This window comes from Pleuronectes platessa, chromosome 4 (assembly GCF_947347685.1).
Source record: "Pleuronectes platessa chromosome 4, fPlePla1.1, whole genome shotgun sequence".
NCBI lineage: Eukaryota > Metazoa > Chordata > Actinopteri > Pleuronectiformes > Pleuronectidae > Pleuronectes > Pleuronectes platessa.
In genome coordinates, this window is record NC_070629.1 from 28,588,449 (window position 1) to 28,613,434 (window position 24,986).

At 43.6% G+C, this 24,986-nt stretch overlaps 1 protein-coding gene across 2 annotated transcripts; it reads left to right on the plus strand.

Annotated features, from left to right (window-relative positions):
• The first annotated feature begins 1,398 nt into the window (after positions 1 to 1,398).
• On the plus strand, positions 1,399 to 23,896 carry eeig1a (estrogen-induced osteoclastogenesis regulator 1a). Of its 2 annotated transcripts, XM_053420784.1 has the most exons (12): positions 1,399 to 1,533; positions 1,642 to 1,918; positions 14,372 to 14,492; positions 15,304 to 15,333; positions 16,429 to 16,545; positions 16,808 to 16,854; positions 17,630 to 17,781; positions 18,661 to 18,768; positions 19,027 to 19,222; positions 19,353 to 19,474; positions 19,939 to 20,008; positions 20,760 to 23,896. In XM_053420784.1, exons 2-12 carry the CDS (start codon positions 1,776 to 1,778, stop codon positions 20,803 to 20,805), a joined length of 1,152 nt encoding a protein of 383 aa, XP_053276759.1. In that variant the 5' UTR covers positions 1,399 to 1,533; positions 1,642 to 1,775; the 3' UTR covers positions 20,806 to 23,896. The 2 variants fall into 2 exon arrangements, with proteins under 2 accessions (XP_053276759.1, XP_053276758.1); XM_053420783.1 differs by lacking the exons at positions 19,939 to 20,008; positions 20,760 to 23,896 and having other exon boundaries at positions 19,353 to 19,911.
• The last annotated feature ends 1,090 nt before the right edge of the window (positions 23,897 to 24,986 follow it).

The window sequence follows — 24,986 nt, forward strand, 5'->3', positions numbered from 1 at the left end:
CTAAAATCTCCCAAAGGCCAAATAAACATAATTATATACAATTAAAAACAATGAGGACGAGAGACAGACGATTATTAAATGAAGGTGAAACCATTAACTGTAAATAAAGAATGCAAAGGGTGAAAGACTGCAGAAAAAACATTCACACAACTTTTATTTCTGTCGTCTTTAGCCTGAAGGATTTTACTGAGTGGTTTATTGTTATGTCATTCGTATCTTGCTTTACAAAACAATGTAAAAAATATAGCAAAACATTTTTTAATATTGACATATCTGATTTATTGATTGTTAGATAATAAAAAATGTCTTTCATGGCTCATCCAGTTCTCACATTTGTGTTCTGAAATATACAAATCAGGCCTTTAATTAAAAAAAGCATAATTTACATAATTAAACATAACATTTCAGTGAATGGAACCTGATGTCTCCTTCTCTTACGTCTATTTTTTGTTGTTGCATTAACCAGCTCGTGATTCTTTTCAATCTTTGAATTGTGAGTGCAACATATCACTGGAATATAACTAGAATAGAAGTTCATGTTGCTGCTCAAATTCACTCAGTTTCATTCTCATGTTGGAAAGTAAAAATCTTAGAACATTGAAATGGATTTGACTCTTTTTCCAAATATGGAGATAAACATTCCTTTATGACCAAGATAAATCTATATTAATAGATGTATATTATATTATGTTTTCACCCTCATTAACTTTAAAAAGTTGATCTGAGTTTGTAAGATTAAAACAAACAGGCATCTGAAATGGAAACGAGCCTCCAGCATTTTAAAGGCTGGTTAGTTTATTCTCCAATGAAAATATTACAAAACAAAATCATATTTTTAAACTGATTGTGTGTATTTCTATTTTAATATGTAGATAACATGTATGACCACACGGTGTCGCTGCTTCACCTCCAAAGGCTGAAGGGTGTCAAGTCTTATGTTCAAGTCAACGAGGGTGAGACAGTAACGGACCGGATGGTGGACAACTCTACCTTTCAAAGTAAGATCCCTCAACTTTAAACCATGAATCATTGTCAGTGTTTTAAATTGTTCAAATGAATCCAACAATAACAAAAACAACAACAACAACAATAATAATACATATAGTAGTAATGTTAATTGTTGCATTATTATTATATGGAAGCTTTTAAAACAGCATTACAAAGAAGCCAAATAAAACATTATCCTTGTAAAAACAAAAGACAGCAAGTAATAAAGTAAAACATCTCAAGTAAGACAATAAATTTAATAAAAGTGATAAACAAGAAAGTAAAAGACTAAACATTTCAAAATAGAAAATAATGAAGGGAATCGAACATGTGGGAGAAAACTTATGGAGAAAACCGATGTTAGATGTTTATATTTATTTTGATACCAGCCGGAAGTGAGTGTGTGTCACCGTGAAGTTCCTCCCCTCGGTGGCGAAACGAGCAGAAAGACGTGCAGCGTCTCTTTCAGGCTGGCGTTGTGTTGTGGTGTGGTGTTGTGTTGTTGTGTGGTGTTGAGGAAACTCCCGGGACCAGACATGTCTGCAGGTTCGTTTCTTCATCACATTCAAACCGCCCGTCTTCATCATTTCTCCTCCTAAAACACGTGGTTTCTCCTCCTTCTCCTCCTCCTCCTTCTCCTCCTCCTCTTTCCAGATTTCTGCTCCGGAGAATCATCGCGTGAAAACACAAAGTGAAGCAAAACAAACCATCAGCAGGAGCCGCGGACATCTTTTAACCAGACGCCCGTTGTGGGTTCGAATCCCCGCGTGGTGCACGAGAAGCTCGTCATGGCGTTTTTCGTGAAGAAGAAGAAGTTTAAGTTCCAGACGCATCTGACTCTGGAGGAGCTGACCGCGGTGCCCTTCGTCAACGGGGTCCTCTTCTGCAAACTGCGGCTGCTGGAGGGAGACTTCGCCGCCACCTCCTCCAGGTAAAACGCGTCTAAATCCACCGGGAAAACCGGGTTCGAGTCCCGCGGTCCGTGCAGAGATCACCATTCCTCCTGTAAAGTCCACCCAGGACTTTTAAAGGAGATGAATGTTGAATTTATTTACATTTTATTGGACTTAATAGAGTTTAAAAGTTGTCTCTCATCTATCAGATTTCATATAGAGTGATTTCTCATGTTTTCATCCATTGGTCTTCATTTGATTTATCTCCCTTTTTAATATTATAAAGATCTAAAATAGACTTAAATCATTTATTTTGGCATCTTTGACAGATTTACGATGCAGTTGTGGTTGATTCATAAAGTAAGAGGCTGAAAGATCTAGAATAATACACTTTTGATTCAACATTCACAGCGTTTACAAAGGGCTACACAAACATGACAACAAGAAACACACAAAGAGACTACAAACGGAAACCAGTTCTTGCAACAACAATGGGTGAAATAAAGCAAACACCTGATTAAAAGCAATATAATAATATAAACATTAAAATACAGCAATAAAACAGACAAAAGTCAGAAGTTAAAAAACGTTTTAAAAGAGGATCTGAGGTGATTCTGTGATTGACAGAGGGAGTTTTTGACATAATAATTGAGCAGATATACTTTAGAAGATGTTATCAAACCCTTGTGAGCAAGAAATGTAATTGAGGCTTTATATTTTTCAGTTTAATCATAAACTTAATAATAATAAAACTAGCAGTACAAAGAAAACCCCATTGTGTTGTGGATGTCTTTGGTTTTATAAAGAACTAAAAGGGACTAAACTCTTCAGTTTTGTGTCTTTGCTGTAAACCTTCTCTGGGTTCTCGCTCCTCACAGCTCAGACTGTTCCTGAGTCAGATTTAAACGCTGGGTGTTGCCATGTTAAGTGGCCTCGGTGTGTATCTGATCTGTCGCCTCCGCTGGACCAACAGACCAAACACGACCACATCTCTGAAACCAGTTCCCACTGGGGGATATGATCTCTGTCGACTCGCTCTCAACCTGCTTTGAACAAACCCTCTACTCTCAAACTGGGATGTGATGAACTCTGACCACTCTGGTTTGTTTCCTGGACCTTTCATCTCCTAACCTCACAAAACTCCAGATTCTCCTTTGACCTCGATAGCATCGGCCACTTTCATCTCCTCTCCCTTCCCTCGTGTCTGATTCAGAGGATGAGATAACACATCCTGGGAAGTGACTTCAGATGTCAGTTCCAGAGGTTTACTTTTTGGTTAAAAGGTTAAGGTCGGGACACGCTGCACATCTGGAGTCAGTCTGACCTCCGTGACCTCTTTACACCTGTGAACTAACAGCTGCTGAAAGAGTCTCCCGGCTGAAGCACGACAGGAAATCATGACGTCTTTTCAAAATTGACGTCTTCTACGTGCGTGACTCTGCTTTTTTTTCCATCCTGAGATATTTGTAATCTTCTGATTTCACGACTCGCTCGCTGAGTTCAAATATCGGATTCGGGGAAAGGGGAAAATGTTAAGGGAACATCCCAGCCCCTCTGGAAACTTTCAGGATAATGTCTGAAGAGGCTTCATCCTGGTGTTTCTCTTTATTCTAGTGCACCGGCTCCTCTTCACACTCTTTGCTTCACAGCCTCTGAAGCAGCTCGAGGCTTTAAATTGTCGTTAGGGATGGACCTGATGTCCATGGGTCTGGTTTTAGATCAGGGCTGAGAAAGATACTCCACTTCCAACTGTGTGAGTGTTTGTGAGTGTGTGAGTGTGTGGGTGTGTGTGTGTGTGTGTGTGTGGAGTTAACATGAGTGAGTTCAGCTTTCCCTTTTTCTTTTTATTGAGTCTCGTCCACACCCAGTATGTGTGGGTCTGTTAAACTTTAAATCCCTGAGGCTGACAGGCTGCGGACGTGGGAGAATGTTTTTCCTCGGTGAACGCAGATCCAGCTCTGTGGAGGAGCTCGACCTCCCGGCTCTCACGCAGCACCGTGATGGAGTCTGGTAGAAGGGAAAGTAAACACGGATCAGGAGAAGATCAGAGTTTAAGTCTCACAAATACTTGAGTGAGGCAGAGATTTGGGATTTTACTGTTTATTATTTGTGTTTTTTCTTGTTGTCGTGGAACATTTAGTTTGTTTTCTGTCTCCACCTCAATGTGTTCCTGACTTAAGATAAAGATAAGAAAGAGCTCATCATGAATCCCCAGAACTCACGACCATGTTTCCTCTTGTGGAATATTTCCCTGCATGAGCTCATTGGTTTAAAGCTTCTTGGTTTGACCCTTTGTCCAGATGTAAAAACCATGTGGATCTCTGGGTTTGGTTCAGGACCCGATCCAGAGAAACACCCAAATCTCAGATCAGCTGAGAAACAACAAACCGAGTTCCTCCTCCGTCCGTCTCAGGTCCTGTCCTCTCTCAGGGGTCGTCCTGCTCTCAGGGGTCGTCCTGCTCTCGGGGGGGTTATGTAACAGATCCTCCCTCCCATCGCAGTTATCATCTCTGTGACGGAGAACAAGGGCCTCTCAGAGGAGGAAGAGGAGGAGGAGGAGGAGGCGATGGCGCGGGGAGGCTCCCGCCGCAGCAGCAGACCCAGATCCAGTTATGGCACAGATCTGACAGAGCCAGTCTTTGTGTGGGGGGGGTTTGTGTTGTGGTCGACGTGCACTTTGCATCACATGCTGCAGATGTGACCGTCCAACTCACTGACCCAGGGACTGTTATCATTTGACCTCTGTGAAATCTGCAGGACATGGACGTGTCAGCTCAGTAGAAACATCTGGAATAACTCGCTTCACGTCCAGTGTGCTCATGGCTCGCTGCAGATGTTGTGTGATCAATACTATCATATCAGGATGTGAACTAATGTCAGCAGAAAGTTTAACAACACAGTTAAATCCTTGAGTCAGAAATCAGAAGTTCTCATCTGTTTTTTTTGTCTTCTCATTCATGTAAAGGAGCAGATTTGCACTTGATCCGACTTGAGGACAAATGCATTGAGGACTGGTGTAAATAGACGTCCCTGGTTTAGACCCAGCTGTCTGGTCTTTGATGATGTAACTGACTTCATGCTGTCGCCACAGACACAGAAGACCTTTTGTTCTCGGTCCCTGTGGCTGAACTTGTGTGTGTTTTTTTTTTTTTTTTTACAGTTGTAGTTATACAACATCGAGCTGTGCTGTTGTTTTACATCCTTTAAAAAAATAAAGAAGTATTTTAATTACTAACCCACTCCTGTTAATTTGATATAAACTGTTGCTCGTTGCGTTAAAGGAGAACTTGAGAAGTTGTTTGAAATCCTCTGAACCACTTGAATTGGTTCCACGTGTTTTGGATGTAATTGCTCACAGCGTTGGTTGTGTCTCGCCGGCTGAGGCTTTTTATTGTCATTAGGCATTTTTGTGTTGTGTGTGTTTGTTGCAGAATGATTCCACTTCAGTTTGACAGTGTGTTTTCTAGCTGGTGCCTCTGAGGATCCAGGTTGGTTCACGACCCAAAGCTTTTCAGACCCTGCAGAGCGGCTGGTTCACAGACGGTTAAATAAGTTAGTTGTCGACCAACTCCAGACACAGTTGGTAGATCTTTTGAGATCTGTACATCTTGTCTTGTACTCAAGTCATTCATCTTTTAGGAAGCTGTGGTAGCATCAGTTGTGTTGCAGAGATCAAACCTGTGACCCATCTCAGTGGCCACATCCTCCACAGCAGCATGACTGGACTGGCAGCCAACCGCGTCCTTCTGTTACTCAACGATGAGTTCAACCTTCTTGGGCCAAACTATCCCAGCGTTGAAGCTAACAAGTCGAAGCCGATGGTGAAGCACAAGCTGGTGACGCAGATAGGAAACTCTCTGTGGAGCAGAAGGTCTCATCCCGGTTCAGCCTTCACGATCCATCCAGTACGTGGAGTCCTCCAAAGGATGCGACCCCATGATGTGTTCCTGTGCTTGAACCCTTTATCTCTTCTACAGATCCACGTCCACGCTCTGTGTGTTTGTGTCTTCACAGCACATTTATCTTTAGTAACAGAACATCAGTGTAAAGTATTCCGAAGCGATATGGACATTGGGAAACACCCACTGCCTCCGTCCAGTCAGATCTGCTGATGGATCATGTGTTCTTCACTCGGACTCCAGATGGTCTCTGTCCTGATCCAGAAACAGTTTCACTGCAGAAACGATTTTCCACCTTTTATCAGCTACGTCTTGTTTTTAGTGTCACGTTTACATTTACAGATCATTTCTTATCCACACACTCCTCCGGACATTTCCACACCACTGCACGAAGGCCCAGTTGTGAAAAGAGTGAAGACACAACCACTACACCCCTGATTGCCCAGGGAGGGGAGAACGAGGATTTCTGTATTTATTATAAAGGCCAACAGAAAAAAAGCAGGAATGTTGGAGCAGTAGGAGGCAGCGAGCGGCTGAGAGGACGAGGTGGCTGGGTTCAGAGAGGCAGAGGTGAAAGTCTGAGTGGAGCATGCTGCAGGCAGCGAGCGCCTCTGATGTGGCAACGTGGACAGATTGTGTTAATTTCCTGTTCTGATGATGATTTAGCGTTGGCGCTGCAGCAACACACACACACACATGCACACACCAGACTTTCACATATCTACAAAGAAGCTTTAAACACACACCCCCGAGGTCGTTCGTGTCCAACTGTAGTTTGAGAAGAGCTGCCTCTAACATCTATTGTCTTCATCGACTAATAAGTCATTAGAATAAGTAACCATGCAAAGAAATAACATTTTACATTATTGTTGACAATTAATTTACTTTGTCAATTAACCTATTCATTGATTTTTCGGCTGTCAGCGTCAATTCTCAAAGGGTTAACGTGGCTCAAAGCATTGAGGACGAGTAGATCATCTTTATTTGGTACTTTTGTTCTTGAATTCATTATTTGTATGCGACTGTTTGGTGTGGTGATTTCAGAGAGTGCTGGTTTCAGAGCTTCCCAGTAGGCAGGTTCAGGATACCAGTTCTCTGGACTCTCAGGAGAACCAGGAACTCTCGGGTGGAGTTGGCCGAGCTGCTTCCTGAACCGTCTGTTTTCAGGCGGCAGCAGCACTTCACTGGTTTGACTGGTTGTAAACGGCCTTGTTCAAACTTTCTGGTGATCCCTCGTCTGCTTTGACCTATTCAACATGACTCATGCTGGAGATGATGATGATGATGAAGATGGTGGTTTGCTCTCTCTACCAGGAACTTCGTTGTTACAGGGAACCCCCTTCTGGGACCTGATTGACTCTTGAGGTCTGAAATGAACAGCATGTTCTGCCCAGTGTGCGTCACATCAGGAGGTTCACATGTTCCACTTGTCTGCAGCTGGCATGTTTACAGACGTGTTGCACGGAGCAGATGAGAGAGTGAACATCACAGCTGCAAAAATCATAACTCCGGGTTTTGAGTTCACCACATAAAACTTGTTTTGCTACATGTTTTTATATCTTTTCTCTCAAACTGAATCTTTACCTCCGACAAGCTCAGGTCATTTATTTACATTTTACACATTAAAACAGTGTAAATGTTTTTCTGCTTATTATAAAAAAAAACATTTAAAACAGTTTATTTACAAACAAATTAATTGATTTATATCTTAACTTTATCGGTTTATGTTTTCAGTTATTTTACAACAACCCACTTTTGTCTTTTATCATTAACCTTCAATTTAATTTGACTTGTAGCTTGGACTCAAAAGTTTAAAATTATACAACATCACATGAAGAAAAAGGCCAATCAGCCGCCGCTGGTCTGTAGGAACATCCCATCTGCCGACAATCATCCAATTAGAATCATGGAACTGGAAGTGCAACCTGATGGTCTCGTGGCTGAGACCCCGACTCGGCCTCCACATCATTGGCCGACCATCTTTCCAAACATTTCCTGTCAACATGGAAACCATCTCTGATTTGACAGTTTTCCAAAAACAATGGAATTAATTTACTGTTGATTTTGAGCTGTACAGTGTCACTGAGAGCGAGAGCTGTCACTTTACATCACCTGGTCAGGGCTCTCAGGATCGAGGAGAGAGGAGGATAGAGCCCAGTGGATGAAGGAGGAAGGAGGAAGGAGGAAGGGGGGAGGAGGAAGGAGGAAGGAGGAAGTCCAGAGAGGAGGGACCTCTTTGTGGAGGGAGGGGTTAGAAATCGACTGGGACAAGCGGATCCTCAACAGCTGTTTCCTGTTTTCCTCTCACTTCACCAGGCCCTTCAGTGTTCTGCTGGGATGTGAGGGGAGGTGTGGTGTGGATGGGCTGTGTGTGTGTGTGGGGGGGTGGGGCTCCCTCGTTTCGGTGGAACACAGAGTCAGAGCTTCTCTCTCTCTCTCTCTCTCTCTCTCTCCCTCTGAGGCCGAGCTCCTGTGTTTTATCTGTCTGAGTTTTCCTTTCGCACAAAGAGAAGATAAAATGAAATCCTGTGATTAAACGCTAAACAGATAAAATGTCCAACTTCCTGTTGGTTTTCCCGCCTCAGTCATCGTTAAACAGCGATAAACTGACTCCTTCGTTTTCACTGGTATGGACCTTGGGTTGGTCCTTGCACCGTACAACACAAGATAATATATTTAACGACCTCTGACCTCAACAGCAGGGTGACGCAAAAAGACGACCACACAGATTAGGACACAACGATCCTCCCCATGAAGGAAGAGTGTCTGTTAACCTCGTTCTTCTCTGAGCCCGGCCTGAGATAAGTTCAGTGACATCACTGTGAGATAGTCAGCGTTATTTTGACTTGACAAAGCTCCTCTTGTGCCGCGGACAACATCATATCCCAGTTCTCACGGCTATGCATATTTCAAATGTGTGAAATTATTGGTTCTCCACAGAAGTTACACAACATGTTGTTGTATGTTTTAAACTGGAACACTTTCAAGCCTTTTTTGATTCGTGCAGCACATTTCCAGTGAAGTTGATGAACGCAGGGCGGAGGATGGAACACACGGTTTGTTTTAAGGTCATTGCTGATGGCGAGGATCGACCCTGTGACCTCTTTGGGGACGGAAACATCCGAGTGACCCCTCGCCCCTCCTGCTGCTGACTGGTGCGTCCTGACGTCACCCCCCCCCCCCCCCCCCTGTTTGCTTCCTCAGCACTCTGCTCTCAGTGCTGGTTTATCTGAGCCCTTGATTCGACCCGACCCGGCCAGGCCTGCTGTTTGTGTTCCTGCTGTGACCGGGGGGGCCCCCAGGAGCCACGCAGCCAGGATGGGAGATAAGGATCCTGTACTGCTGCATTGCTGACATGTTAAGTCATCACATGGTGGGGGTGGAGTGGGGGGGATAGCTCGAATCAGGGCTTTCATATTTACACTTGGGCCTTTCAGCTGAGGGATGAGACACAACTGTGCTTCTTCTTCTTTAGTCTGAATTGCGCTGTAGGAGTTTATTTTATCGTGTTTGCTTCAGTTTCCCTTCTTCAGAATCAGCTCGGTTTCAGATCCACTCGGACTCCGCCCGGGTTCCTCACAGAATTTTGTTAAACTCGTCATTTTGAAGCCAGATTGAAGATTATTCTTTTGGCTGCAGGAAGAGAATCAAAACAAATCTGATTCCAGTTCCTGTAACTTTGAGCAGCTGGAGGAGAAATGGGGAGAGAGTCTGAAGCAATGGTTTTTCTATTCCCCGGAGGAATGATTTCACTTTTCTGTTAAGTGAAAACTTATTCTTCCATAACTGCTTCATATCTTTGTCGTGGTGGTTTTGGTGGAACGTCCTTTTCTACTCCGTTAAACTGTCCTTTAGATAACGCAGGTCAGAAATCGTGTTGGATTTGATGCTACCGACATCGGAGGCGTCTCCACCGACTAAACAGTTTGACTTTATTCCAGAAGTCTAAACTTTATGGGCGGCTCAGAGAGAGAGACAGTTATCGACATGAACTCTCTTTAAAATTTACTTGCAAGTCAGAATTGTTGATTGGAACAAAGTGAAGATAAAAATAAATCCTGCAACAAGATGTTAAAATAAACTAAAGCAGGTAAAAATAGATGTTTGAATAGCTGTTGGACTCTGTGCTACTTGGGTGGTTCAGGTGCGGGGGGGGGGGGGGGGGTTAACCTCCGGCCCCCGTGGTTCTAGATAAGTATGATTTCTATCCTGCGATGTTATGAGATCTAGATGATTTGAATCCAGCTCTCCACCCCCGCTCCAGGCTCTGTTAGGAAACGTCTTCCAGTCAAACCTCTCCCCTCGTTTCCCGACTGTATCTCCACAAATCATAATCTGAAGAAGAACGAACGCCATCTCTTCTCTTCCCCGTCTCCTCTGTACGTGCTGATAAATCCTCTGTTCCTCAACTCTCTCTATAGTCAGATGAAGATTTAGATTTGGCCTTTGAGTCTCGTCCCTGTTTCTTTAATTTGCGTGTAATTGCTCATGATGCAGGAATTTGAGCTTGTTCTATTTTTGTGGCGTGATTACATTAACTGGTGAAGCTTCGGGGGAGAAGTCGGCCTCGCTGCAGACTGTTCGCTCTGATGTGTGTTTTCAGTTTGAGGTTCTGAGTCTGAGGTCACTGTTGGATGTCCTCTCGATTGGGGATTGTTTTTTCGACACAGCTGATTTTGTTTTTTAAACAACATTTAACAGTTAAGTGACAAAGAATCGGAGCTGCTTCGCCCCAGGGACAAAAAATAAATCTGATCTGACTTTTACTGTCATCGGTTTGGAAATGTTTGTTTGTTGGACGCAGCAGTTTCTCATCTGGTTCGACTGTACAGTGTGATGAAAGCACTGGCTGCAGGACAGGGAAGAGGACACACACACACACACACACACACACACAATCACTGTCTTTGTGTTGTTTTTTCCCCCCTCATGTCGGAGCTCAGTCCTCTGTCACTGAGAGTCTGCTGCAGAAGAGCTGCTTGTGCAAGAGAAGTCTTAACACAGCGTTAAACTCCCCAAATCCCAAAGATTGTGCAAACTAGAAAGAATTAAGAGAAAGTATTTTGAAAGCAAGCAGTGATTGATAGATTCAAACATCCCAGAGACTCCTCTGAACTCTAAATACAGATGGAAGACACGTCTCACTTATTCCCATTGTATATAAATGAAGCTAGAATATCCCGGGTGCAGGTACAGCCATCTTGGACTTTTAACAATCCAGTTAAAGGCTTCAGTGTCAATGGTGGTGATCACGGATTGGAGCCGATGGGAGTTTGGACCATGTCCCATCTGCTAACGTGGAGGAGACAGGGTTATTATGGCCTATACTGCTGCTCGCCACCAGGGGATGATACTTAGATATGCAGTCTTTGCCCGAGCCCCTTTACTTCTTCATTTCACATCAGAGTTGTGCTTTAACAAAAGAGTTCTAACTTCTCTGTGACGCTGGATGTAAGCTGACAAAACACGGGACTGGTGTACGAGTGGTCAGCAGGCTTCCTGATCCAGTGTCAGGTTTTAATCTGGAGCAGATCAGACTGGAAACTGGTTGTTTTGATAACACGTGTGAACAGAGGCCCAGAATAAAAGCTGAACCGGAGGATTTGTGTAACGTGTCGCAGCCCCAGCCGGCTCCGGCACAGAAAGAAATACCAGCGAGGATTAAAAGAGGTGCAAAGGTTGCAGGTGAGATTTGGAACCAAGCGTCCGGGGGCTTATAAAAACGTCGGAGGCTGAAAGGGAGAGTGTTGGTACGAGCGCCTCCTCCTCCTCTGAGCTGCTGGCAGAGCGCTGGTGGGTTCGAGGAGTGTGAGGTTTCCATGGAGGCTGAACAAAGCCATCTGGACTGAGGAATGTGGTGTGGGAACGCTCGCCATTACACACTGGAGAACCGAGAGCGTGCAGAGAGGGGGGGGTTCTGATAAGAGCGGAGAGAGAGTGTGTGTCTGCACGTGCTTTAGAGTTTCTGCTCTTCTGAGAACATCACTTGTTTCCAGGGATTGATGCATGAGGACATTTCCACCTCCTCTCACACCCAAGTGTCCGTTCAGGGACGAGAGAGAATGTTTACAATATGACTCAGAGTTTTTTCTGTGTTTTGAATCTTGTTCTAAATCCCCAAACAGGATTTTTTTAAGGGTTAGGGGAATGACTTCTTATTAATTTAATTTGTATGGAGTAGTATTTGATTAAATAAAGAAAAAAGAACAAAGCCCTGTGAGGTTAGGAGGAGGAATGTTGAAACTAATGCTTGTTTGCATCAGAGATCGATATATCAGCCATTTGTTGTTTACAAATTCATCTTAAAATGTTCCAATTAACAACACATTGCAGTTTATTATAATAAGAACCTTAAAGGACTTTTCAAATTGGACACTTTAAGTAAACAGCAGCACAAAAACACCTTGTACCTCCATATTTTATATATATCAGCTGAAACCAGCTTCAATTACATTGAATACAACAGCTGACACACAAACAAAAGTCTCCTCAATGTGGAATATTTAAAAAATACTTTTAAATGCACAGGATGTCAATAGTAAAATGTGTAAATATCAGAAGAGCTCAACTGGAAGTCCGTCAGCTTCGACGTGTTTTCCCAGAAAAGTGTTCAAAATGAATGGAGGTGATGGGAGGAAGAGGAGGAAGGAAGGAAATGAAGTGGGAAGAATCGCACAACAGAGAGACGGTGATGATGGTGAGTTAGATGAGAGGGGGGGAGGGGAGTGTGAGGAGCAGCTGCTAGTCTGTAGTTCACAATGTGTGCGTCTTTGTGTGTCTGTTGTCGTGCACGAGTCATTTGCACTGTCTGCCCCCCGAGACCAAAAACCCGAGAGCTGCCTCGTGTGCAGTGAGGTTACTGCAGGAACAATGTTAAAGTCAAAACAGAAGAAGAAGAAGAAGTTCCGTACAATCATAACAAAGGAAACAGGAATAGATGAGTTTCTATCTGAGCTGCTCTGTGATTTATGTGAAACCCGGAGAACTCAGCTGATCCACGTCTGCTCATCACGACGCCGAGCTGAGCAGACACGTTCCCATGTGACACAACATCTACACAAATTGCGGTGCTCTCCAACCAGACGGCATTTAACTGAATCACCGTCATTTTGTCGACCAAAACGTTTTAAAGAGCCGTGTGGATTCTCATATTTTAGGAAATGATGAAGATTTCTCTGCTCCGTCCTGTAATTGGCACGTAGCGTTGTGTCGTAGGACTGAGACGTCTCTCTCTCTTTTGGGACATCTGCCTGTTTTTAGCACCAGAGGAATTTATAATTAACTTCAAACAAACCAGTGAAACACTCCCTGTCAGCTGCTGACGGAAATACACAACTGCTCGAGTGTAACGTGTTGTTTTCTCAAAGGATAAACATGTCTGAGTGTTTTATAGACTTTTTATATCTTTAAAACGAGGCCGTCATTTGTACTTTTTAGAATTGAAGGCTGTGCACACACGTTTTCTTGTGTGTGTTTGTGAATCTGCGAGGCCAAAGCTTTGTTATCTCATAATATTTGAGACACAACATTATTCAAATGTCAAAAAGGTTGTTTTGCGGTTTCCTTAAATCCCAGATCTTTAAGTTTAACCCCCAGAGATGCAGCCAATGATCTAATTAGACCAAGACAAATTCTCTAATTATTTAAATAACAGATTGTTGGATCTGTTTCTTCAGCTCTACACAAGTGTTGTGTTACTGTATAGACTTGTGTGGCTGCATGAGATCAGATTTTGAAGGGGAAAGTTTTTTGGGAACATGATAAATATCACACTTCATATGTTCTCTGTTATTAAGCAATTTGGGATGTTTGTGTTTTTAGTCACGACAACACAAATCCACATTCTCCCTTCTCGTGCTGCTGCCGTGTCTCTATGACATTTCGTCTGGAATTTGTTGAGCTGCCTTTCACTTCAGCTTTTGTGTTCGGGGACAAACGGATCAGTGACCTGCTCAGTTGTTGTTTTTTACACACACACACCCCTTGTTTAACCACCAGCGAACCAGGATGCATGGACGCTTAAAGCTTTTCCACTGACACTTGCAGTGTTTTCTCAGAAGCTGGGGGACCATTGTACACTTGTTTCCTCGAGAGGGTTTGCTCTCCTCAGTGAAGCAGGAGGGGAAACAAACCAGTTGACACGATGAAAAGAATTACCGCTTCATCTACCTGCTAGAAAAACTGAGTCCGGAGCTCTGGGAATCGGCTGCGTTCTCCAGTTAGTTTTGGAAAAAGTTGCTCACAACATGTTGGCTCTGATGAACGTGATCCCCCAGTGGCCACGCTGGTCATGAGGCTGTGAGACAGAGATGACATAACTGGAAAAATCCTGCTGTCCTGGAGTCAGGCGGCTGGAGCAAATCAGAATTAGAAGTGGCCTAGAAGTCTTGAGAATGTTTGGGTTGGACCTTAAAGTCAAGAAGAGTAGAGGGGGAAACTGAACAGGCGATTTGAGTAGATGTCTTAGAACCAGAGGAATCATATTCTCAAGACGTGAGAGATGTGCAGAAATAGACGTTTACAAAGCAGAATAACAAAGTTGTCATCGCAGGGATTCATGTGTTTGTGTTGTTCTGTTCCTCTCTCTTACAGACAGGAGGTTCAGGAGAACTGCGTCCGCTGGAGGAAGAGGTTCACCTTCGTCTCCAAAATGAGCGCCAACCCCCACACGGGAGTCCTGGACCCGTCTGTGTGCAGAGTGTCCGTCAGAAAGGTTCGATTCCCCGACGTCTGCAGATAAACTTAGTCAATACTGTTGTCTCACACGGGCCTGGGAATTGAACCCCGATGATTAGAAAACCACACGTCTGCTGAGTGGGAACAAAAACCATCAGCAGTTCTGAATGTACCAGAGTCCACTCGTCCATTGTTCATTGTTTTAGAGACAAGACAACAAGGGGAAGATGCCATCGGGTCGTTATTAATATGTACTATGGATTATTAATGTACTTTATAGACATTGTATTGACTCAGTACTTAGATTCACATGTTTGCTGATGTCTGGCTTTTTCCCAGTATTGGACCAATTTCTGATGCTGGTATTGGAACATCTCTTGCGTCCAAAACCCTCCAAATATTGAATGTACTATTGTTTAAGACCAAGAAAGGATTAATAAGCTATTCATTGCAGCTGTAATATTTTGGATAACCCTTGTTTTAATGGCTGTATTAACCATGTCAACAGGACCTATAGTAAATCCTTTTAAATGATGTTTTAACCATAGTTGTATTTGACCTTTTGGACAGATTTTTGTATTAAATATAAATTCTATGCCCAACTTAGAAGAACATAACTGATCATTTTGGAATCAGTTTGATCCCCTTCACATGAACAAACCTCAGAGTTCATCAGGAGAGCTTCTCACGGAAGCTTCCTGTGTGGTGCTCAGGAACCATGAGCGTGGTGCCGGTCTGTACTTCCCACTCTGTCGCTGGAGGCCTATAATTGGAGGCCTCTCTAATAATATAAAGTTGGATCAGTTGAATCACTGGGTTCATTCCTGTCTTCCTGTTTTTCCCTGCAGGAACTCAAAGGAGGAAAAGCATATACGAAGGTAAGGGCCAGTGTCTCTCTCCCTCCCCCCCCCCCCCCACACACAAACACTTAGCCTCAGATGAGTGTGTGTCTGTCGCTGTACGTCTCCCGATGCGTGTCATGTAAATATTAGCATTTTCTCACAGCCCTGTGACGAGTCTGCCAACATCCCGATACAAACACAAATCATAAACCTGTTCACCCATCTTCACGTTTACCCGGAATCCCCCCCCCCCCCAGATAGATGAGTCACGCCTCCTGAATGAAACCCGAAGGTCAAGCTCCTCTTGGAGGTAAACCTTTGTGGCTCCTCGGAACGCCGCTGCCCAACAGGAACCGTTTCCTCTGTTTTCACCCGCTCTCTGTTTAGATTTCCTTCGGCTAATTTTACCCCTCGCTTCCCTCCTCAGAAGTCGGTTTCCTTAAATACACACCTATGAAAACAGGAGCGCCCTGAAGAAAGGGAAACCTGGGAGGGAGAAGAACGGGGAACCTTACTCCTGAGAGGTTTAATTTAAAATAACAACACAGACAAAGGCAGTTCCCACGTAGACATAAGCTGCTGTGGAGATGGAGCTCCAGCAGACGGACACTTCTCTGTTATCTGAGGCTGAGGAGAAACTCACACTCAGCAGGTCAGAGGTTTTCACATTCTAAGAATAATGACGCCTGTTATTTAAACTCACAAGGCCGCCTGATCCAGAACCAGACCAGAACTTATCAGGTTCCTTCCTTTTTTCACCATCTTGGTTTCCTTTCCAGAAGTAACCACATTTGGTGGAACCTCCTCTTTCTGCAACCTGAACCGATTGGACGGCACTAGCTGTCAATCACACGGTGTCCAAACCACAATACACGCGGTGCTCTATCTTCAATTCAACCTCAAACTGTAAAAACACAGGTTCCACATCTCCGTCTGACGGTCGATGCTCAGACTGACGTGTGGTTCTTTGCTCTCTGTCATTCACTGAATCTTCAGAAGCTCATGAGCTTCAGGAACATGAAGGTTTCTCGTGGGCTAATTGAAGGGTGTTGCAGAAACAGGGAGTCGGGGATGAAGGCCGTTCCCATCAGTGGCTCTAGAAATAACTCTCTTCATCTTCCTCTTCCTCAGCTGGGCTTCACAGACCTCAACATGGCGGAGTTCGCTGGCTCCGGCTCCACGGTGCGCTGCTGCCTGCTGGAGGGATACGACACCAAGAACACCCGGCAGGACAACTCCATACTGAAGGCAAGGAGCAGGGCAGTGAGGGGGGGGTGATGCCCTCGTGGTGTAAACATGAATTTGAATGTGTGATAATAAATTCACGAGGTCCCAGAGCCTGAAGCCGGCTCGACCATTAACTCTGAACCTTTGACCTTTGACACGTGACCTTTTCATTGATTGCTTCCACTTCACAAATTGAGTCTGAAGCAAACAGGAGCTGAAAGGTTGATGTGGCTCTGAATTATTTTCTACTTTTAAACATATATATACTTTTTATTTCTTACAGGTGATCATCGGGATGACCCTGCTGTCTGGAGATCCGTGTTTTAAAACGTGAGTAGTTCAAATCTAGACTCAGGACTTTGTGTGTGTGTGTGTGTGTGTGTGTGTGTGTTTGTATGTGTGCGTCACAGGGAGATGTGATAAGGTTTTAAACCCTTTGAGCTCTGCAGTCCGTGAGACGTGTCAAATGCTTCATATCTCTCATGTCTGTACAGCCGAAGATGAACGATTATTAAAATCAATAGACCAAATGAGATAAGATCGATTTTAAAAAGGAGGATGGAAACAAATCTCTCCGATGGCCAATTACAGGCCTTTTATTTCTTTATCGCCTTGTTTTTCATTATTAAAACAATTAGAAGAAATATCTGGATTTTAAACCAGTAACCAAGATCAAAATAATTATTCCCATATTTAAAAACGACAGATTTCCTGCACATTACATTTGTACTAGTTGACATAACAGCATGTGACTTTGTGCGTTTGATTTTTAAAAACTTTATTAAATTAATGAATCTCAATTTATCTTTCCCATGTTTTTATAAAGTCAAATTTGTCCCAAGTGTCCGTTACAATTAAATGTCAAGCGCCATGTGTCCTTTGTGTGTTTTATGTATATTTACAACCTGTTAACCAGATTGTTCAACATGTTTGATGTTTGTGCGTCTCTGTCCTTCGTTGCTGCAGCGACTCTGTTTACTCCCGGTCGATAAAAATGAATCTTATCTTGTGTTTGTGTCGAGTGAAGCCGAGCCGCAGCTTTGTGCTTCGTTTAATCTGTTCCATACTGATAAGTTGTGTTGTGTTCTCCCCCCCCCCCCCGCAGGCCTCCCAGCACAGCGAAGTCCATTTCCATCTCAGGACGAGAACACACCCTGCAGCTGGACTGCAAGGGGGAGGGAACAGCTGAGACTGGGCCCACTGGTGGGGTTTCACTGGGCCGCTCCGCCAAGCCTCGACCCTCCATCGTCAGCTCAGGTACCGCGACAGGATTGTGCTCTTATAGCAGATCACGTTTAGGATCTGGGTCCAAACTGACTGTGACACTTTACTCAGGCCAGTGGCTCCAGTACTGACCCACTGCAAGACCAGTACACACACATGACCAGGGGGGAATGTGAAGTGGAAACAACGTGGAGCAATGACCTGATGATGAAGATCAGTTCTAGACAAAATAAGACTGTGTTGTGTCTTTTGTGTCTAAAATACTAAAGTTTGTAATATTAAAGTGTAGATATCAAAATATATTAAAACTCCTGTATAAACATGTCGAGTATTTGAATGTTGAACTTTCAGCTTCGCCAGAATAGATTTGATTGAGTGATTCAAAAGAATTTAAGATATAATTTGCTGCTGTTCAGAATCAACAAAAATCAAATGAATCCAAATTAAATTCCATATACGGTAACATTTTGACGTTCACATTGATTTCAGATGAAGTTTAGACGGAGATCAGATCAAATATTATTCAGCGAACTAATAAGCGTCACGTCGAGTGTGTTTTAAATCAGTTCACCTGTTTTTAGAACTATTATATATGATTTAAATGTGATAAATCAGATCTGGAGTCCAGTCTTTCAGATCTGTGTCCAACCTGCCCCCCCCTTCAGCCAGATGTGTTTCACATCTTCAGCCAAAATGTTCTGGGAGAAGTTCTTAAAACAAAACCTGTTTTGGTTCCAACTTGGAAATCAGGAGAGAGTTTACGTTTACCGATCGGCTTGAGTGAAAACCAACGAACTCTCTAACTAAAGCTTATTGTTCTGCTAATCGTGCAGAAGAAGTTGGAAGTTTCATCTCAAATCAAATACACATGAAGTGGTAACATGTGTGTTGTCCTCCTGTCTCTGCCTCCAGGGCTCCTCGATGAATCCGAGGTGAATCATCCGTCTGGTTCTGCTGAAGTCTTCCAGTCGGGTCACTCCCGTAACTCCAGCTACGCCAGCCAGCAGAGCCGGATCTCAGGTTCGTCCCAGCGTCCTTGTGATGGGTTTTTATATTTCATATTTCAGAAAAGTGGAGAATTTAACACTAAATCTGATGGGTCTTGTGATTTTCCTAATCCAAATTCTAGTTTAAATATCAATAATGAATATATAGTAGGAAACCCTCTAGATTACAGGAGCCTCTAACTTTCTCTGTGTTGGTTCATTGTAAATTGTAACACAACCCAACACACAACCTTGTGAAGTCCTCTCACGTGTGTTGTGCTGATCCCTGCAGGCTACAGCACGGAGCACTCCTGCTCCTCCAGCCTGTCGGACCTCACCCACCGCAGGAACACCTCCACCGGGAGCAGCACCTCCGGGTGCCCGGGCTTCACCGCCGACACGCCACCAGAGGGCGACCGGGACGCCGGACGTCCTGAGAGACCCCCCCGACCCCCGAGGCCCCTCCTACCCCTCAACCGGCTCACCAGGTACACGGGACTGAGGGGATTCATATTCATCTTTTATTTAGATCCAATAAAACGACACATCTGTTCTAACTCCTGTGTTTCTTCTCCTCTCCTTGTTGTTGTTGTTGTTGTTGTTGTTGTTGTCCCTCAGGAGGAAGCAGGACTCGGTGGAGACTCACCCTTCTTGGGTCAATGACACTCGAATGGACGCTGACGACATCGTGGAGAAAATCGTCCAAAGCCAAAACTTTGCAGATGTCAACAACACTGAAGGTAAATCGATAAGGACACCTGGTCTTTTGTGTGTTTGTGAAGTTTCTGACAAACGTTGTGTTGTCGTTGCGCCTCATTCGTTTTGTGTGCGACACAGAAGAGAAACGTTTGACAGGATTTTTTACAAAGAGCTTCTGCCAGAGGACGATGTCGTCTCAAGAGGCTTGATGGGAAACGCAGTCTTAATTCAGATAAACACCAGCAGAGGTGAAATCACTGTTGTGCGTCTCCCTGCTCGACACGGCCTCGCTTGTTTATAGTGAGTCTGTTCGTGTGAAGCTTGAGATGTCAGCGTATTGCACTGACATGTAAATAAGTGGATAACCCTGCTCCATGTTTGGACCGAGCTCTGCTCCACTTTCTCCGCTCTGGGTTCTGTCACCTTCTTTATTGTCGGCGCGTTGAAGCCGGTCTGGTTTCTGTCAGACGGCTGCTGACCTGGAGTCTGTGTCTCTGCCTCTCAGACAGTAACCTGCGTCTGTTCGTGAACCGGGACGGAACCACGGCGCTCAGCGGCATCAGGCTCGGAAACAGGTGAGACGCTCGGCTCCTCGCCACTTCCTGTGTCTCTGATCACTTCCTGTGTCTCTTATCACTTCCTCCTGTCTGCGTGTCGCTCTCTCTTCTTCTTTTTTCTCACTTTCATTTTAACTGGAGAGCGATTTTGAGATTTAGTCAGAGAAGCATTTACTACTCGAGAGGCAGAAATACCTGTTTGTGATTAGAGAAGGAAAACCTACAGTGCCGACCGGTCAGCTGACATGAAACTTTGAAGCCACCATCTTCCTCATTTGTGGAGGATGGTGGCTCTTTGTTCAATAATCCAATTCCCCTTTGCACAAACTGTATTTTCAATATGTTCCGGTTCCACGTATCTTCACAACGGAACAACAAATCTGTTCTGCAGGAAATCAGATTATTTGGAATGAATCAAAAGGACTTCAGCTGCAGGAGCGATTCAGTTCAGTGCTTTAGTTCATTTAACAGGAGTCAGAGTTATAGTTATAGATATAGGGACTTTTTGTCTGAGATGTTTATTCGTCATTGGAAATTATAGTTAGCTTATAAAAAAAGCAGAGTAGGATTTGTTTGTTTGTTTGTTTGTCACAGAAAACAAACATCTTGTCAGACTGAGATATTTCAGCGTTAGTGAGTAAAACCTTTTTAATCTTTAACAAAAGGGCTTAAATAGAATGAACAGGTTTGAAGCTGCAGGAGGAAACGTCACATCTTGACTCACAGAGCGAACACACACTGATTGTTGTGCCTGGTTGTGTTGTTGCAGGGTGTCTGCCGGCGGCTACGAGCCCGTGGTCATCGAGAGCCATTAAACCCCCGAGCGGCAGGACCAAGGCGGGTCGACGTCCCGGGGGAATCCTCCCCGTCTGTCTTCCTCCCTGTCTGTCCCCGGAGCTCCAGCTGGTCTGGACGCCTCTGGAGGGACGTCCCTCGTCAGTTTGCACTTTATGTGAAATGCGCGGCAGCACTTGCCTCCACTCCGTTCAGCGGTGTTTGTGATGCTGAGGGCGACTCAGAGTCCAAACATCACGCCATCGTTCCATTTGACCTGTGAGGTGTTTTTAGATACAGACCCCAGAACCATCCATGTGTCCCCTGGTCCTGGTTCTGACCGGTGCTTCATGCTAACGCTTCAGGACACCGCCGTTCAAAAGTGTGAAGGAGAATTCATGTAGCTCAAATTAAACCAGGTCCCAGTTAGATAAGAAATCTGGTTACTGCCCTGCTGCTCATAGTGAACCAGGTCATTACATGTGTGATCTCCATTAACAAGCACAACCCGGTTCCTCTGAACAACCTGCAGAGACCGAAAAGCTCAATGTTTGTGTTTCTTTTCCAGTCGTGAGCAGCTCCTGCGTTTCCTTTCTTCCTCTTTTGTATTTTTAACTCTGTGACTTCAGCAACGTTAAATCTCCACAGACTTGACAACCTGCTCTGAGTCCCTGTCCAATAGGGATCCTGGACTCAGCTGCTTGTGCTTGTAAGTGTTGGCATGAAGCTCAGATCAGTTTCTATTGTCTTTGTGTTACTACAGCACATCAGGGACTCGGTTGGTAAAACACATTTAGGCCTAAATGTAAAATGGGCACATTCCCTTCTTCACTCGTTTGTTTTTATTTCAGGTTTGAGTTTTCTTTGGCACTTTGTCCTCAATCTAGAAAACCTAACACTCAGTGAGATGCACATTAATCTCATTTACACCAAATGGACGAAGGAGTTAAAAAGCAGAACGGTTGTGACCTGGTTCTGTTGCTGTCTGAGCTAAAATAGAGAGCGGCTGTGGAAAACTACCATGTGTTTGTGTGAGTTATGGAAACTATATTAATATCCATCTACAGACAGAGAACAATTCCCAACTGCTATTAAAAGAGGAAGTGAGGCTGAGGCTGAAGCCACCGGACGATCAGGGGACGTATGGATGATTTCTCTGTTTGTTCTCACACGTGTTCACAAACTGGTCAATTTGTTTTCCACTTGATTTATTCCCACAGTGTTTACAGAGTTGCCACGTCACCTCCACAGTGTCACCAGCTCCCAGTGGTTCTCCTGTGAACTCCGGTTCCTCTGTGAGTTACAGTCACGTGGAGCCGCAGTTCACTCTCATGTTTTCTAACAGTCTTTGATTGTAGACTGTAAAAAATAAAGATGGACGACTCCAGTAACTGTCACTGTCCAGAAGCTCATCTCAGACACTTCACTACAAACATCAGCGTGATGAGAAATTCCTAAAAAGACAGAAACCATCTTTTTCAAATCTGGTTCCTGTCCCGTCTGCTAACACGGAGGAGATGGAGCTTATGACTTGTACTGCTTCCAGCCACCAGGAGGCGATCAAGACCCTTTTGGCTTCACTTTGGGGAGCCGACCTGTCGTCCATCTTTAAATACAGTCTCTGTCTATTGTGTTATTTTCAAACCATCTCACGTTTCAAATCCCAGTTTGGATTTTCCTCTAAAACCTGTCGATTCCCATCCTCAGCGATCATAAACACCACTGATCCACCGACTCACTCTAGATCTGCCCTGTCCCCTGTGGATCGGGGGGCGAGCGGTGGAGCCACTTTGTGCCTGATGTTCAGTTTCTCTTAAATGACCCCGAAGCACGATGACGAGGGCGACGACCGAGTGCTGCGATGGCGAGGAGAGAAATGTGCGTCTCCTGTTTGTGTTTGTTTAGTTTCTTCTCTTTTTGGTTATGTTGTGGTTAGAACTGTGGTTGAGCACCGAGCTGCTGCTGCTGCACCGTCGCTCTATCACCACTGAGACAACAGTCACATGACTTCTCCTCACGCCCTCGGCCCTCAGAGGTCAAAACCAAATGTCAAATACTCAGCTGGGAAACAACTCGATCTGTGGTACAAACTGTTCTGTGCTCAGTGACGAGGGAGTTCCTGCAGTGGCTGTCAAAGTCTTTTGTTGCCCCCTGGTGGAGCAGCTGCCTGCTGAGTTCAGGTCCTCCTGTGTTTGCAGGGATGTTCACACAAAGTCAGGTTGATGCGTTTCCACGTCTTCAGATGAACGAACGCCAGGAAGAAGGATTCAGTGTCAGAAACCAGCCGGCTGGTTGATGCAGTGGATTTTTGTTTTTGTTAGATTCAGAAGCAAAGTTTGAGGTTTTATTTGTTTTTTTTAATGTTTTTTTTTCCGACAAGATGCAAGCAGGAGGATTTAGTTTTGAGTCTTTGACATTTATTTTTTGTAAAAAGTTTGGAGAAAAGTCAGAAACACGTCATGCTTGTTGTTCTATCTGCACAAATCTGTTGAATTGGGTTAAATAACAAAATGCTTATTTTTGTCAAAAAACCTCAAAACTGTAAATGCTCACGTCTGAGAACTTGGAGCCAGCTAATAATTAACAATTAACAATTAACGGACGCAAACGTAAACAAATAATTTCAGTCTCAGTTTATCTGCATCAGGAGAAACTCAAATGAGCCTTTTGATCGCAGATTAAATCTTTTTATTAACGACGTTCTTCTCCGGTGACGCAGCAGTTTTCTTTTTTCTCGTTTCACGGTTTTTCGCCACTGGTTGATTTTTTCACGTTGTTTATTATTCTCACGTTTGGGGATGAACCACTGATCGTATATATTCTGAATTTGAGTTTATGTCACCACAGCCTTTAGTTTCCTCTTAAAGCATTTATTTATACATGTTTTATTTCTTCTCATGTGATCTTCTGGTTGTCGGGAGGTTGGTTATAAGCTATGCACACGACTCGTCTCCTGGAGCTTTTTTCTTTTTGTTCTAATAGTAAATCTAACAAATTATTCTACGGTAACAAAGCTAGTATAATCTAAATCTACCCGAGTTGGAGATGTTCCTCCAATCACCTCGTAGATACTGCCATCTTTTATTATTTTTTTTGCAGAAATTATTTCTAAGCAATAAAAATCTAATCTCAGTTTGTTTCTGTGTCGTGTTTTCGATCCTCAGTGTTGATTTTAATGTCTCTAATCATGAAACACAACAAGATTTAATATTTAAAATACCATTTTTAATATAGATATTTGAATTTTACTTTACTTCTTTTGAGTTCATCATGTCCTGTGTAATATTTCAGTGAATTTGAGGGATTTAATGGTATAAAAAGGATATTATACAATTATGCACATTTTTTTTTAAAGCGATTGAGATATTATTTCAGATTAATATATAAAAATGAAAACATGTTACAGGAATATGTCTCAGTGCTGAGGAGTGTATTTAATAAAAAAGCAGATCCTTACAGACCTATTACAAGTTTCTAATTAAACCATCATTTGAAGGTGAGATACACACTCACCGGCCACTTTATTAGGAACACCTGTTCAATGGCTTGTTAACACAAACAGCTAATCAGCCAATCACATGGCAGCACCTTGATGCACCTAGACGAGGTGAAGACGACTTGCTGAAGTTCAAACCGAGCATCAGAATTTGGAAAGAAAGGGGTTTTAAGTGACTTTGAACGTGGAATATGGTTTATGGTTCCAGACAGGCTGGTCTGGGTATTTAAAAAACTGCTGATCTACTGGGATCTCTGGGTTTTACAGACAAAGGTCCAAAGAAAAGAAAATATCCAGTGAGCGGCAGTTGTGTGTAGAGAAAATGCAAGGTGTACCTAATAAAGTGGCCGTTTAGTGTAAATCCCACATTATCTTCGAGATACTTGTAATTCTGTCCTTTCAACAGTAGAGGGCGCTGTCACAACATTATTGGATGGAAACCCGGGTGCTTTTTGATTCGCAGTTATTTTTCTTCAGATCATTTTAAAAACATCTCTACACCACAGGCTCAGACTCTGGTATTTGGCATTAATAACTTAAACAAACACAAAACATATTATTTCACCTTTGTTCTGGAGCTGAGTTGTTAATCTTTGCATTATATAACATAACATGTCATTTGGCAGATGCTTTTATCCAAAGCGAATTACAATTAGTGCATTCAACATCTATGAGGAGCTATTTTAGGGGTCCAGTATCTTGCCCAAGGACACTTCGGCATGCAGA

What these genes read in the sequence shown, in the direction of transcription:
- eeig1a (XM_053420783.1), top strand. Translation starts at nt 1,776, where the DNA reads ATGGCGTTTTTCGTGAAGAAGAAGAAGTTTAAGTTCCAGACGCATCTG. An exon ending in AGGACAACTCCATACTGAAG is followed by an intron (nt 16,546 to 16,807) that starts GCAAGGAGCAGG and finishes TATTTCTTACAG; the next exon opens with GTGATCATCGGGATGACCCT. An exon ending in CCCCTCAACCGGCTCACCAG is followed by an intron (nt 19,223 to 19,352) that starts GTACACGGGACT and finishes GTTGTCCCTCAG; the next exon opens with GAGGAAGCAGGACTCGGTGG.